General features: G+C 37.1%; 1 protein-coding gene across 2 annotated transcripts in view; it reads right to left on the bottom strand.

Annotated features, from left to right (window-relative positions):
* LOC102377499 (dedicator of cytokinesis protein 1) overlaps positions 1-15,592 on the bottom strand; it is a 184,366-nt gene that overhangs the window by 83,637 nt on the left and 85,137 nt on the right. For both annotated transcript variants that reach the window (XM_025207551.1, XM_025207550.1), the window contains exons 9-17: positions 15,278-15,359; positions 14,068-14,203; positions 13,232-13,304; positions 10,345-10,487; positions 7,508-7,633; positions 4,021-4,145; positions 3,545-3,643; positions 1,510-1,582; positions 176-279 (exon numbers count right to left, since the gene is read on the bottom strand). In XM_025207551.1, the coding sequence (XP_025063336.1) occupies positions 176-279; positions 1,510-1,582; positions 3,545-3,643; positions 4,021-4,145; positions 7,508-7,633; positions 10,345-10,487; positions 13,232-13,304; positions 14,068-14,203; positions 15,278-15,359 (961 nt within the window). The remainder of the gene's footprint in view (positions 1-175; positions 280-1,509; positions 1,583-3,544; positions 3,644-4,020; positions 4,146-7,507; positions 7,634-10,344; positions 10,488-13,231; positions 13,305-14,067; positions 14,204-15,277; positions 15,360-15,592) is intronic.

Below are 15,592 nucleotides of genomic sequence, written 5' to 3'. Positions count from 1 at the left end.
CTGCTGAACATCATTTTAAAGCAACCACACAGTCCTAACCTCCACTCTACATTTTTAGCGCTTGACAATTTTTTTAAACAGAATGTGAATGCAATTATAGCTGGCATGTAGCACATTCCAATGCACAGATTTGGTTGCTGTGATAAGATTAAAAGTAAATATCTTAGAATTATACCTTGTACACTATTAGATCATGCTCTCCATCCTTTAAAGTTGTTCCATCATATCTCATCAGCTTCACAAATGCTAAAGCAAATATCTTCTCAGACTTATCTTTGGCTGTTAAAAATATTGTAGTTTAAGTCATTTATAATTGGCACAGACACCTTCAAAATCACAAGGAAAGGTAACTCAGAAATGGTCAGAGAATGATAAGGGGTTCACATAGCTATAAAAAGGGCTAGGATATTTTAAAGAGATTCCTAAAAACATGAAACATAAGGTGTAAGAATCTCTATGAAAGCACAACACTCCACACCCTTAGCAGAAATGAATACATAAGCAGCTTAATAACTGTGTCCAATCCTGAATTACTGCAACATCTTATAAGTGGTCTAACTAAACTAATTTGTACTTCAGTTATAAATACGGCAGTAATATTCTGCACATTGTTTTCATTAGCACAATTCTTATTCCATTATAATAAGTGCTGCTTTATTAATTACTAATTTTTAAATCAAAATAGACTGCTTTTATTATCCAGTCATTATAAAGTAAGTATCTGGTATTACAGCAAATTCTAAAATGCATCCAGTGCAAGTTATCTGATTAAAGTTTGGTTCATGTGCTGATACAACCACAAAATGTTGGTTCAGGTTTTGAAAATTATACATGCTGGGCAAGACAACTGTTAAAGAGCTATTGTAAATAATCATTATCTAGGCCAAAATAAGTCCCTCTTGTATCACCACACAGCAACTGCCAATAAATGGAAAGTGCCTGGCCACCAGACCTGATCCCTAGGTCTCAGAGCATCTCAACTGCCAATGATTAAAGGAGGAATTGCAGGCAGTCATATACCTTTGCATATCTGAACTATAATTTGAAAGCAAAGAGCAAATTAGTTCTGAGCCAGGTCTCCAAACTATTAGGTCCATACCTAACAGCATGCAGTGCCTCCAAGACAGGTCATGTTTCCTTTGCCTCCCTTTTCCTCATGTTCCAGATGAGCACTGCTACCTTTTATTGACCTACTTCTCTGAAGTACCCAGCTACAGCCTTGTATCTTACTATAAAACCAGAAGCTAATTTACTAGGTCTCATATTTGAATGGGGAATATGCCTAAGTAACGCATAAGAAGAGGATGTTGAACAATAAGAGGGGAGGGAGAGGAAGTAAAGGAGAAAACGAGGCAAATAACAACAAACAGAAAAGAAAACACACCTTAGCCCCATGAGAAATGCAGTGCCTTTGATTAATTATAGGCCAGAAGCACTGTCTCTCTTACAGCACACTAAAGGCATCAGGAGCTGACAAGAGCAACTGGGGGAAAGGACAAAATTACTCACAGTCCTGTGATGATCTGTGGCGGAACGTAAACCTTAAATGACTCCTGTTTACATCTTCAATAGGAATGGCGACCTTTGAAAATTAAAAACAAAAGAAATGAGTAAGAATCATAACTTCAAATAGCTTTTAAAAATACCTAACTTTCACAGTCTGCATTTTTTGAAGAATTAAATGGTAGGTTTCGGGGAATTTAATAATTTGCTTGACTCTTTCGAAAAAAGATGATTAAGGGCCAAAATCACTCTTCCAAGGAAGGTGCATCTTAGCTGCCCTGGCAGAGATAAGTCATTCCCTCACCCAGTTTATCCCATGATTTCACTGGATCAGAAGGCAAGCTACACAAGGGACCCATAAACCAGGATTAATCCCCGTTAATCCCTCAAGTAATGTTTGTGGCACCATGCTTCAAGAATGGAGCCCTTACAAGTCTTCAGGACTAGTTATCAATCCCTTGGCAGGAGCACATCTTCACAACCTCTACAACAGATATCTGGAATTTGTCCCCCTCTAATATTTTCAGCCTTTCACCTCAGTTGATTCTTAACATTGTCAATACATAATACACTGTAACAGTCTCTCTCTGATCCAGGAGCTTGCCATCACTGCTGCCAACAATTTTCACTTTGCCAATCTGGTCTAATTCCCAGTGTCACCATATGGATTTGACCTTGCCCCTCACCCTCAACCTCCCCACTTCATCTTCATTTTTTTCTCTCCGTATCTTTTGTACCTGTTGCCTTTAATCTTTTTTGTTTTTAAATGTTATAAATATTCTCAATCACCCAAGATCAAGTTATGTCATTTTAACTATTAATTAGGCAAAGTTTATTAAGTCGCATCAAGATATATTATTCAAGCAATCACGTAATAAAATATTCACACACACACACACACATCCTGTATCTTTCCTTTATAGTCCTAATCTTTTATTAATCATATTTTAATTCTAACTATGTTGTTGATCTACTAAGTTGCAATTCTTCACATATGGGTTTTGGTAGGGTTACCATACATCCAGGTTTTCCCAGACAAGTCCTCTTTTTGTTCCCCTTTCCTCGTGTCTGGGTGGGTTTTTAAAATAAGAGCAAATGGCTGGGGTTTTGCTCTGTCTCTGCTTTCCCAGGGTTGCTGCTTGGAGCTGGGAGCAGTAGGCAAGGTGATTGGCTGTCGGGGGTCACATGCTCCCTGCATGGGCCCCAGCAAGTGCTGTGTGGCCAACAGGGCTGAGGGGGGAAAGGAGCTGCAGGTCAGGAGTGGGGGGCAACGGCAACACTGGACAGGCAGGGGCTTAGGACTCTGGGCCAGAGGCAGGGCACAGGCATATCACTGCCCCCCCTCCCCCGCAACAATCATATGCCTCTCCCCCCTTCCGCTCACAGGTGTCCTCATTTCCAGCATCAAAAAAAAATGGTAACCCTAGTTTCGCCTAGTTCCTATTAAAGGCAACTTCCAGCTGCAGCTCTGATAAGGACATTTTATTTTGAAAGAAGTACAAGTTAAAAATTCCTAGCTACATGCTTCCTTTAAATTATTATTTCCAGTTTTAATAGCCAACATCATATTTCAGAAAGCCATCTGCAGCTTCATTTTTTGTTTTAATTCTTTGGCGTCTATCTAAGGATGCACTGTCATGCAAATTCAACACCATTAACAAAATGTAACAGTAAAGTCAGCATCTCAGAAGACTAAAGAGTCAGTCACTATGGTAATACATTTCTACCATGATCTCTTGCCAGCATTGTTTATTTTTCATGAAAAAAAAGAAAGCTATTTTAAACAGATGTTGGAATACCCCTTGTCAAAGTCTTTTTGACCAAAAGGATGGGAGAATAATTATTTTAAAGTCAATGCCAATGTTGTTCCTTAGCAACCTGGAAAGGCTTCCTCAGCTTAGCTACTCTTTTTATCTTTCCTACAAATGATCATATCATTAGTCTCCTCAGTTTTACTTTTAAAGATTTTCCACTAAAACCTATACTCATTTTATTCTGAATTAATCCAATTTGATGAAAATCATTTTGATATTATCTTTACCTTTACAGTTTCAAACCAACGAGGCTGTTTCACTTGGTAATAGATCACTGACTTGTACTCAGAGATGGCTTCATCACCAGCACCAGGGAAGATCACATTCTTGGGGGAGAACACACAGAAAAAAAAAACACACAGAAAAGTTTACATACACACTCTTGAATTACACTTGGCATTTTAATTACACAGAGAAAGGCTGGACCCAATAAACAGATTCAGACATCAGAGGTTCAGACATTATCAGCTAACTTCAAATCAAACTTCATGCACTGACACTACAAAATGTGTTTGCCACAAATTAAACTAAACTTTTTATTCATTGGTATAAAGGATTGGTATAAAGCATTCATGTGAAGCCACTTTGAAATAATGACTTGCAAGACAAAACTGCAGCTTTACCAAACACCTGAGAACACATGGGGAAAGCATAGGCACATACAGATTTAAAATATCAAACGATATTTTAAAATTAAAAATACCTCTAATCTTTTTCCATCTTCATCATAAACAGATACTGTAACTTCTACATTCTTTGCTGTTGTTTTACTGCCTTTATCAAAATCTCCTTGAACTAATGTTACATAGATGTCATTGCGAACATCACCTAATAGAAGGTAAAAGAAATCAACAATGTTAACGGTAATAGTCACAGTACATCCCTACAGTTCTTAAGCCAATGAAGCAGAAAATCATGAGAACATTAAAGGTGTATTTTTTTAGACTAACCCTGGAAAAATCAGCATCCTTAAATCTTAAGTGTTCAATATTGAACAGTATCACTGATTGTATTTTACAATGATCTCTTAACCTAAAAGTACAAGAACCTAAACCTAAAAGACAATATCCAGCAACAGTAGTTTTTTTTAAAAGGCCATATCCTCATGCTATAAAATCTTAGTACACTTATTTACTGTTTCCTTTTTTCCAGATAGACTCCATTTATATGGCCTAGAAAGGCAGAATTTTTATTCTGCTATAAAAAACAGATGATACTGTATAGATGACACTTAAAAAAAAAAAAAAGTTAAAATAGTTTGTGAATGCAGCTGCATATTTAAATTTGGAGATCTTTGACTTGATACCTTATACCTTTCAAATATAACCTTTTTTTAAAAAGTACCACAAAACCATGGGAAACTTGCATGCCTCCAAATATGTAATTCAGACTAATTGTACATATTTTCCTTGTCCCCATGTATCCTCATGATATGGACATAGCCAGCTGAGGCAGCTACATAAAGCATACAGGCAAAACATGCAGGCAGAACGCCAAGTCAACACTCCCCAGCAAAAGGCCCTGAACTCAAGATTTCACTTTTAAGACGGCTGGCCTGAAGAGGATACTGAGTAAGCTAAATCTTGCCCTCAGTCCTTTGCTTGAAGAATACAGTAAAATCTCTGTTATCCAGCATCCCCAAGGTAAGGGGATTGCCAGTTACATAAAAACTCCAGTTATCTGAAATAACCTGGCACAATTTTCAGGTAATGCAGAGCCGGGTGCAGGGGTAGGGAGAAGAGGGAGGGCTGGAGGAACAGTACACACAGAGCGGCAGCAGTGCTCAGTGGCGGCAGCGGTCACTTTCCCCTGCAGAGCTGGGGCAGGAGGGGTGGCGGCATCCGCATGCGGAGCAGTGGCAGCAGAGGGTGGTGGTTAATGAAATATTCCGTTTGGTTAAGCACTGGATAACAGAATTTTACTGTAGTTTGAAGAGAGTCATTATGGGTCTTGGGAATGTCTTTTTTCCCCTTTGTACGTAAATATTAATACTCTGCCAAGGCTTATCCAGGAGGAGGGCCAGAAGGGGGGGAGGGGAGGGCACTTTTTAAAACAATAATTTCTTGATAGAACACAATTTCTCAATTTAATGCCACAGGTTCTCTCTTAAAAAAAAATTCTGTCATTTGTGTGATAATTGTACTTTATTATTGAGGCACATACCATCCTTACTTGATTATAAAATGACTCTGATTATAAGATGACCCTCCAATAATTAGATGTTATATATGGAAAATTAATAAATTTGATACAATTTTCCAGGTAAATATCTAATTAGTGAATTTGTCAACTTCCCACTTCCACAGCAGGAAAAATAGATCTGGTAGCCCTTTTACTCTTTGTCACCTATCAAATTCTTCCCCCTGCAGCCTCTTCCCCTCTCCTTACTGTCAGACCCTGCTCTCCCTGAACACATGGAATTGAGGAGCAAATTTGAAAAAACTGACTCTGAAATAAATATAGCAATTTGCATATAGTATCCATAGACTTAGTTCACCCAGAAATGATACGTACTACCTTTTTTAAAACTGCTGCAAGTTTTAGCATACCTAATCCACAAACAAATTTCATGTCTCAGGTCAAATTAGCCAAATCGGTTCCAAATTCTATCAACTGAGCAGTGCTCTCCATCTATCATCTGCCCTACCATCGGCAAGTATACTCCCCCCCAGACCCTTCAGCCTGGGGCTTCAGATATATCTGTATCTACAGATATAAAAGGGCTTAGTCCATCTATCTGTCTGTCTCATTTCTACAGACTCAAAAGAAGCCCATGACGTGCCTGAGCCTCGAGAACCAAGCTACACGAAGAAGGCGATTGGACTAGAGACGACATCAAGGGAGCCGTGCAAATGAGTCCCAAGAGGAGGCTACTGTGAGAAGACAATTAAATACATAATGCCATAAAGAATGCCATGCAAATGAATCACAAGAGGAGGCCTGTGTGAGAAGACAATTTAATACACAACCTATTAAAAAAAGTTGTGCAAATGAGTCCCAAGAAAATGCCATTGTGAGAAAACAATTAGATGCACAACACCATCAAGAAAGCCGCCATCAAGAAAGTTGCCATTCATCTGTCATTCTTGGTGGGTAATTCGCTAGTATAAATATATATGCCTCAATAAAGTATGATTATATATAGGATTTATGTTCAACAGACAATTATATCTGGAGAATTTGAAAAAAGTTGGAAAAAAGAAACAATTTGAGGTACAGCATCCCCTATAGAAAGCATTTTTTTTTTTTTTTTACTTGAAAGCCCTAGTACATCTACCTATCTATCTAGCAAAAGGAGGGTGTGGGGACAACAATGACAGAACAAAAAACCCAAAACCTTCCCTGTGTCGATAACATCAAGTTTTGTATATAAAAATTTGTGATACGGCTTTCAATGAAAAAAAAAAAAATCTTTCTACAGTGGAAGCTGCACCTCAGATTATTTGTGTTTTCTAGCTTTTTTCAAATTCTCCAGATAGAGATCTGTTCAACAGGCAATTCAAAAAAGATAAAAAAATTAGTGCCCAAAATGGCCATCCTAATCTTGGGCAGACAACTCACATACTTGCACATGATAAAGGGTAATTATATGCTGAGCTGTCCATTACTACATAGAGTGTATGCTGCTGCTTCCAAAACTGTATTTTTACCTTGTATAAAATTTGAAGTAATCATCACAAGGCAGCCTTTTTTTTCTTGGAAGATTAATAACCCAGATTCTTGTAGATACTCTATGGGCACATCTACACAAGACGCTGCCTGTGCAGTAGCCAAAAAATACTGCACAGCAGCATGTCACAGCATGGACAGTGCTAATACATTAGTGTGCAGTATTATTAGGCTACTGCGAAGTAGCATCACCTAAACATTATTCACCTGCATTTTATTTAGTACTTGCTAATATAAGTACTAAATAAATGCACCTTAATTACTGCACAGTAGTGTCTCATGTAGACGCACCCTATACCTACTCTATCACACCAATGCAATTAGAAATATAATTTTTTAAGTAAACAGAAGGGATCCAAAATAAAAGTATTTAGTGTAAAGTTATGAATTATTTTTGAAAATATATGGTTCAGAGAATCAATTTTATTTCAAACGTGGTCACGTACCTGAAGATGCATATCTTTTTGTAGAATGTCAATTTGTCTATCAGTAACCCAACTCAATAACTGACAGATGCTTACCAGGCATAATGATCTCAGGAAACCCCATTTTCCGAGCCACAGCTGTTGACCTATCCACTAAGTGCGGAAATTCTTTTCTAATCTGATGAATGTCTCCTGGAAGAAGTTTCAAAGTCACCCATAACCCTGTAGCATAAAATGAAATTATTAGACAGGTTTTATTTCCAGGGTTTCTTTTCTTTTATTTCAAAATACTGTTTTGACAAATTCAAAAGGTAACAATACGTGCACAAACAGCTGTTCCAGGGCTGAAAAATATGAAACAAAAATTAAATGTTATAACCACCAAACCTGGAACAAAACACAAGGGATATAGCCAACTGGAACAAGTTTTATGGCACGTTACTAACTTCATACTTTGAAACAGATAGATTAATGAGAAAGAAGCTAGGGAAGCTAGAGACCCTCTGCAAGAGGCACGGAATATGATAGCGGTATATCGTGTGATATTTCTGGAGCCTGACTGCAGGGTTTTATTACACTATTCCAACGTAGGTGCAAGGGTAGGTGAACCCCAACTCCCATACAACATGCCATTAAAAATGGAATGTACAAGCACAATTCTACCCAGCATATAGTTACAGAATCAAGGTTCATCTCTTTCTCCCCAAAAACCCCCAATCCAATGTATGCCATGAACAGTTTGCTGGCTATTTTGCTTTACCAGATAGTAATGATAAAAAGTCTTTCCTTTTATTCAGAGCTCATTTAGGAAGAATACATTTTGATGAGCATGATGCCAGACAATAAGTACTTTAGAAGAGACAGGCTAGAAGGGGATCATGTCCATCAAGTTTAAAAAAAAAAAAAAAAAAAAGACTTTGTTCATTAAGTCCAAGACAAGGACAAATTTGTAAAACCTTATAGGATAAGCAAAGATCAACAGAAAGATGCTGATATCTTCAATCCTTAATTGGGCACTGGACTTAATGTGCGGGGGGGGGGGGGGGGGCAGTGAAGTCTGCAGCATAGAGCTAACACAGAGCCAATTAAATACATTTTGCAGAGAATGTGACAAAATGGGTGCCAAAGTATCCCGCCTTTCCTCAGTAAATCTGAGACCTGCATTCTGCTCACCAGACTTGAATACAAAAGGGATCTTGCAAGAAAGGATTATTAAGCCATCAATAGCAGTGGCCTGCAGCTCATGCCTGCCCTTTGAATTTTCATGAGTTCTTTCAAAATGAAAGACAATAAATGTTTTATAGGAAAATTTCAAGCATCAATACTTGGAATGGAAAAGCCAAGAAGAAAATATACAAACCATCCACAATAAGGTTAGTGAAGTAGATGTCACCAACACTTGATATTTACCTTTATTTTTTCCCCTCAGTCCATATTACTTGGTTTCACCTACGGAGCAACTTATGAAAACATAGCTTCTACTCTATGTGCCACTGAAGTGAGTTTGAATAACTATAGCAAGCCATTAAAACTCACTATTTTTCAAGACAGTACTAAAATGAACTGTACAGTATAAGACACAAAAGAAAAATTGAATCTCAGATGGGTTTGTAGCAACTTTGTAAATAATGACTTTTTAAATGGTGGTCATTGAAATGATGTTTCCAAGAGAATAATTACTAAAACAATTATAAAAGTAAAAGGAGAAAAAAAGACCTAAAATAAAAGTATACATATAAAACATATGGTTTATAATCCTCTTACATGATTAACTAAATATTCATTTTATTTTTAAACTTTGAATAAACAAATAATTCCAAGTTAAATAGTCTAATTACGATATCTGTGGTGCTTTGTTGCCAGAAGTGCCAACTACTTGCTTCTTTAAATTGTACTTGGATCAGAATGACTGGCTATACTACTACCTCTTACAGATGAAGAATTTGCAAGAATTTATAAAGGAAACAGAAATTTAATGATTTGTAATGATTTGTGATGAGGCATTAAATCATGCCTCATCACAAAAAGTGTCTACTATGATCTTTCAAAATAGCACAAGGCAAACAAAAATCATGCTTCAACAAGCAATCAAAATGAAGAATATTTTCATTAGGCCTATAGCTCAGATGCATTTGTATAAATAAAAACAAAGCCCCCATCTACACAACATTAAATTAATCCAAGACCAAAAATAAAAGAAAAACCAACTGAGTACATAACATTAGGGACTGGCATGAAGCTAAATAATTGAACTGCTACACATTTTATGTTAATAAAGTATGGTATACAAGTTTGGAAGTAAGCTTAAATTTCAGGTCGGCAAAAAGTATGCTGAAATATAACATTAACTTTTTTCCTAGATCTGCATATTTACTAGACCATCTTGGCTACACCATTAACAGTCATTCTATAGGCAGAGCAACCAACTGCCTTCATTTTGTAGCCCTCCTTACTGGTTCAGTTCTGAAGAGATTAATTCCCTTGCCTTCTTGACAGGAGGCCAACCACTGTGAATATAGCTGCTAGTAGGAAAAACAATGAGAAGAAAGGAAGGATAAGAGTTCTTCCAGGAGAGGTCTCTAGGAGAGGTCTCAAGGAGAGGCCAGAGTCCAAAGGCATGAAAGCCAGTTCTTGAGTCACTGTTTTGCATACACAAATATAGACTTGAGTTGGGCAGAATTAAGAGAAATATAGGGATGGCAAACATTGCATAAAAAGGATAGACAACCTGATCTGTAACAAATCCAAAAAAGGAGGGTGTTGCCAGAAAAGAAAAGAAAAAGCAGTGCAAGTATATTTTCTGGTACCAAACAATAGCAACAAACAAACAAATTAAAACTATGTATCCTCCAGTCCAAATTAAAATACTCAGTTGGCATAAAGCAAGCAAGAATTTATCTGGTATGCCAGTTTAAATAAAGAACAGTACCTACCCTGACCCTTGTGGTTAACTTCTTTAGCAGCAATCACTTTGTTTATAACAGTCTGAAGGAAATCATTCTCCCCTGCCACCCTGGGTGAAAAACGGGATGATATGTTCAGCTGCTTGTGTCGACTGGCGTCATCCAATGCTAGCCTGGAGGATGCACATGACGACCAACACCAGGAAACAAAGGGTCACAGAAAACCAGAAGTCACAGTAACAAGGGAACATAAAAGATCATATCATAGTTGTGACAAAGAGTATTTATTAGTCAACGCAAGACAAAGGACAGGAAAGGTAACAAGAAAGACACAGGAAGATCATTAATCAAGAAAATGCTGACCTACTAAAAGAGATGTAAAGCAAACCTACGTTACCCTTCCCCAACAGGAACATGCATGAATCAGCTCCCAATCCCACTTCTAATAGCATGTAAATAAAGGAAGGAAACCCAAGGGGCCCCTGTTAAATAGTGAAAACCTAATCAGGGTGATTTTACAAAGATGTAAAGTATTTTAGCACAGCAGAACCTTCAGGGCAGCTTCTGCATTTTATATATTACGCAGTAGTGAAGATGGTTTGAAAATAAAACTAACTTTAAAATCTCACAGAGATGGCTTAGGGCAGGAAAGGTAGATATTCCAAACACTGTGTTATAGTTGGTGAACAAATAAAAAAGTGAAAATTATATGAAATGTGACATTTGATGTCATTTAAGTATTCCACACTTATCTTAAGTGCTTTTGACAACCACTGGTTGGTGGCCAGCAAATGAATACAAACAACAGATGAAAACAGAGTTGCACATAGCACAATAGAAGGAAAGCATGAAATGAGTAAGAAAATGTGCCTCACACAATTTAAGTAAACGTTAGAAATAATGACGCCAATATTCATCATATGTTTGCACATTACTCATACTCTTCATATAAACTTTTTCTGAGAATGTTTTCATTTACTGTAGCAAAACACATTGCACATGCTTTCAAGAAGCTGGTCTGCATATAGACTATAAATCAGTTTTAATGAAGCAAAAAACTACATATTCCATTAGCTTCTACTTTGTTGATCAACAAAAATTCATTTTCAGTGAATATTTTCCCACACACTAAAATATAACTTGCTATGGTCTGACAAACAACAAACACTAAAATATCACATTTTTTTTCTTTAAAGGCTCCATTTTCTCTGAACAACAGGATTATGTGACTATTTTACCTGGTCTTTAATATACTATACATAGATTCCACTGCCATCATGAAATACAAAGATGAGGTAGCTAAAGCCACATATCGCTGCCTAATCTCCTCAAAGATCCAACGAACCCTAAAACTTAAAAACTTCAAACTCCATCCTTACTAACTATATGTACTTTTTAATTAGATTTAAGTTAGTGGCTAGGACGTTATTTCAATCTATGGTTTAGATTTGTTTTTATAAACCCTCTAAAACCATTCGTACATTAAGTCATCAGGGAATTCTTTTATATATATATATTTTTACTGCTTTGAACAGAGATTGTGGTCTACATTTCATTCAAAGGTAAAAAGCTGAACATTCATGTTTTATAGAGATATAATTCATTCATTCCCTCCCACATCCCACCTCACTTTGTGGGAGGAAATTATAAAGCTACTGATGGAACCATTAATATCCCCACACATTTGCTTTGTATTAATAAGCATGCCCTTCTACAAAACAGACAGTCAAATTCTGAACTATTCGACCTACAAAAAGCAAACTAAAGATATAAAAAGACACTGTGTATGGTGAAAGATCACCTGTGCTGGGCACAGCACACCTAATCTGCTTCACTAGTGTCTAGACATCACTGGGGCCATTATTGTGTAGGGTCAGATCTCTGCCGCACCCAGGTTTTCAGGGACCCAGCCCTGAAGAACAACAGCCATGGGTGCTGCACCCGACTTGAGGCATATGCATGCAAATAGGAGAACCCCTGAGGGTTTCTGTGCCAGCACAAAGGTGATATCCGTTTGCAACCTAAAAAAAGTTCAGATTAAAATCCATGTATGACCCTTAACATTGCATTAACCTGTATTTCAGTGTTTTGTCGTGCCTGTTCTATTGCTTAGTCTGCAGTGCTGAGACAATTTAGGGGGCATACAGGCTCTCTCCAGTTCCATATTTTCTCTTTGAAAAAAACAAAAAAAAAAACAAAAACTTTTTTTTGTTTTTAGCCAATTTACTCTCTTAAAAAGTTACCAAACCAAGTGTCTAGTAGACTTTGATCTTCTGGTTATACATAAAACTATGAGAGTAGTTCCATGGATAACCAATCTCTCCTTCACTTCCCCAGTAGTGAAGCTAGTTTTAAAAAAATGAAACGATATTTCAGTATCTACACTTATTATTTCTATGCTTTACCTCTCTAAGATTGGTGGTGGTTTACCAACACGGACATCTTCCACTAGCAGGCAGCTAACTGACAACTTAATTCACACAAGCCACCTACCATCCATCAGGTGGTAATAACATAGTCATTACCACCCATGACTGGATTTGAACCAACAACATAGATATTTTAAGATTTTTGTTTCTTTTATCTAATCTGATCCTGTTAACGACATTCTCCCTTGAACAAAAAGGAAAAAGGAAAAGCTATTTTTCAACCTGAAGCGTAAAAGAAAGATTGCACTTACAAATGGGTGAACTCTTTTTGACACTATCATCCCAAATGACAACAAGAATTAGCAAGGGGAAAAAATGGTTAAGACTATGTCTGAAATTCCCACAGATAGCAATTTTAAAAACATTAGAAATCTATATCACATTAGTGGAACGTAAGATTAATTTCAGAAGCTGACTTTGAAAAATGTTTTACATTATAAACCTCCCAATATCACCTCTGAAAATTCTTTACACTATACTGTACTTACGGTTGAAATGGTATAAAGTGTTGTTTGTCTTCGTCATCAACTTTCCCATTTATTATGTCAGTTACATCCATTACTGTAATAAAAAACAAAAGATACTTCATTAAATGATCAACAAATAAGAGACAAGGGAAAATATAATGTATGAAAGCACCTTCATCTTGTTAAAAACTGATGATCAGAAGTTTTTCTTTTCAAGTATAAACTGAGAATTTACCATGGTGAAAGAAATGGACACATCTGAAACTAGAATTACATGTGCACATATATTTTTGCCACATGTAGTCCTGTGGCACTATGAAAATGATTCCCTAGAGCTATTACTTCAAAAGGTTTTGCTCATAGGGTCAACTAGAAGTTTAACTGCTGCTTCCACCTACATAGATTTAAAAATATACCCATTTCTCATCACACTTTCACTACATAGATTTAAAAATATACCCATTTCTCAACTCACTTTCCCCTCTTCATTGCAGCCATTATATTATGCAATTTCTAACATCTTCTACATAACTCCGAGTATTCATAAGTCAACTAAATAACTTATTTCTGACTGAGTTGAAAACTAAATAATGTGATCCTCTGCAGTTTCAAAAAATTAAAAAATAAAGTATAATCTAGTTTAAACTGTGAACCATCATCACACTTTTCCAAAGAGATTTCAAATAACTGCTTATGTATGTTCAGTGTAATACATATAGGGAAAACACACATGAAAGACGTGGCAGACATTTTCTTAACAAAAAGTTGATGAGAGTACTGAACAAAGGTGCAATATTAAAAGCAGCTCTTATTTACCGTGAATTCTGACAGCATAAAAGCTAAAGAAAATAGATTACCTGCTACACCAAAAGGTCGCCGTAGCCCAGAGGTTAGTTTTCTTGTGTTGTTGTCCCTCAATTCCATTCTGCCTACTCTGACAATCTGACATACAAAACTGATTTTCTCTCTTTTCAGGTCCTTACTGCCAAGGTCCTAGAAATATTAATTTCCATATATTATTTTACAAGAATACCATTCACTTCAAGTTTCACTTTAGTAGACAGTAGAAAGATTGGACTGTGAACAAACTATCTTTTCAGATTCTAGTTTTTAGCATTTGAATAACTGACTCTCATGACTAGAGAATTTTGATAAGAAAACTTGAATAATGAATTTGCACAGAATTCAAGATTCTTCATTAGAAATCCAAATAATTTTGGAGGGCACATCTACATGTGCTATTAATGTGCTGGAAGCTTACCGCACAGTAAAATACTTCACAGTAAACTTTCCCCACAAGAGTATCTACACTTGTACCCACTGGAAGCAAATTTGCTCAGGAAAGGAGCAATTCAGTGGAGGGCTATTCCCGCACTACTCTGTCCCCTTACAGCAGCCAGGGGGAAAGAGGGGCACCAGGGTCAGGGGAAGCTGTCCTAGCTGTGGAGCAGCTGCCTCCCACCCCCTTACCCAGCAGCTGTTTCCCAGGCCCACGCTCTGATCAGCAGATCAGGGAATGGGACTGGGAAACTGTCCCCTCCCCCAGCAGCTGTTTCCCAGCCCCAGACCTGATCAGCTGGGAAACACATGCCCACGGGAGGGGTCAGTTCCCCTGCCCCCTAGTGCCTGGGCTGACTGGGAGCAATTTGCTCCAGCTCAGCTGTCTACACATGTGCTACTGCATAGTAGTTACTGTGTGGTTTATCTACTAGCTGTATGTACTATACTAATTTAAACTATTAAACTAATTTACTGTGCAGTAAAGGCTGCACAAGGGTAGACTCCGATGCTTCACCATTTAGTCTACTGCACAGTAAAGCATCTCATACAGATGTGTCTAGAGAGTTTAAAATCTTTTTTTTACAATTTTGGGAGAGGAATTGCTTGGCTTTTGCTCATGTAAACTACAGCTACTAGAAATCACATCAAAATCAAAAATGACTTACAAGTTTCCTCAAACCCCAAATTCTGGTCTGTAGAGTTAGTCCACATAAAACCCATGCAAATCTTTCAAAAACATGAAACAAAGAGCTTTAAATGCAGCCAAAAAAACAAATACATACTTACAGTGAATACTGCTCGAAGATTATGCAATCTGTCTATGTCTTTGGGTAACCCAGAACTTGACCATCGCACCAGATAGTTTTCACTGTAACAAGATTGCTTGTTTCTTAAAACTCCTTTTTAAATAAAGTAATTTGCAGATTTTACATAATTAGACTAAACAAACAGCCTAATTTTCAAGTCCTACAGTAAGGTTGTACTCACGATGCAACTGTACTGCACCAGCATATTCCTATTCCATAACTTGTTCCTGGGGTTTATACACTGTCACATGTCAATTTACTGACTTACATAGGCTTTTAATGTGTTTTATTTTAT

Source organism: Alligator sinensis, unplaced genomic scaffold, assembly GCF_000455745.1.
Source record: "Alligator sinensis unplaced genomic scaffold, ASM45574v1 scaffold193_1, whole genome shotgun sequence".
Lineage (NCBI taxonomy): Eukaryota > Metazoa > Chordata > Crocodylia > Alligatoridae > Alligator > Alligator sinensis.
This window is presented reverse-complemented; position numbering and strand designations above follow the sequence as displayed.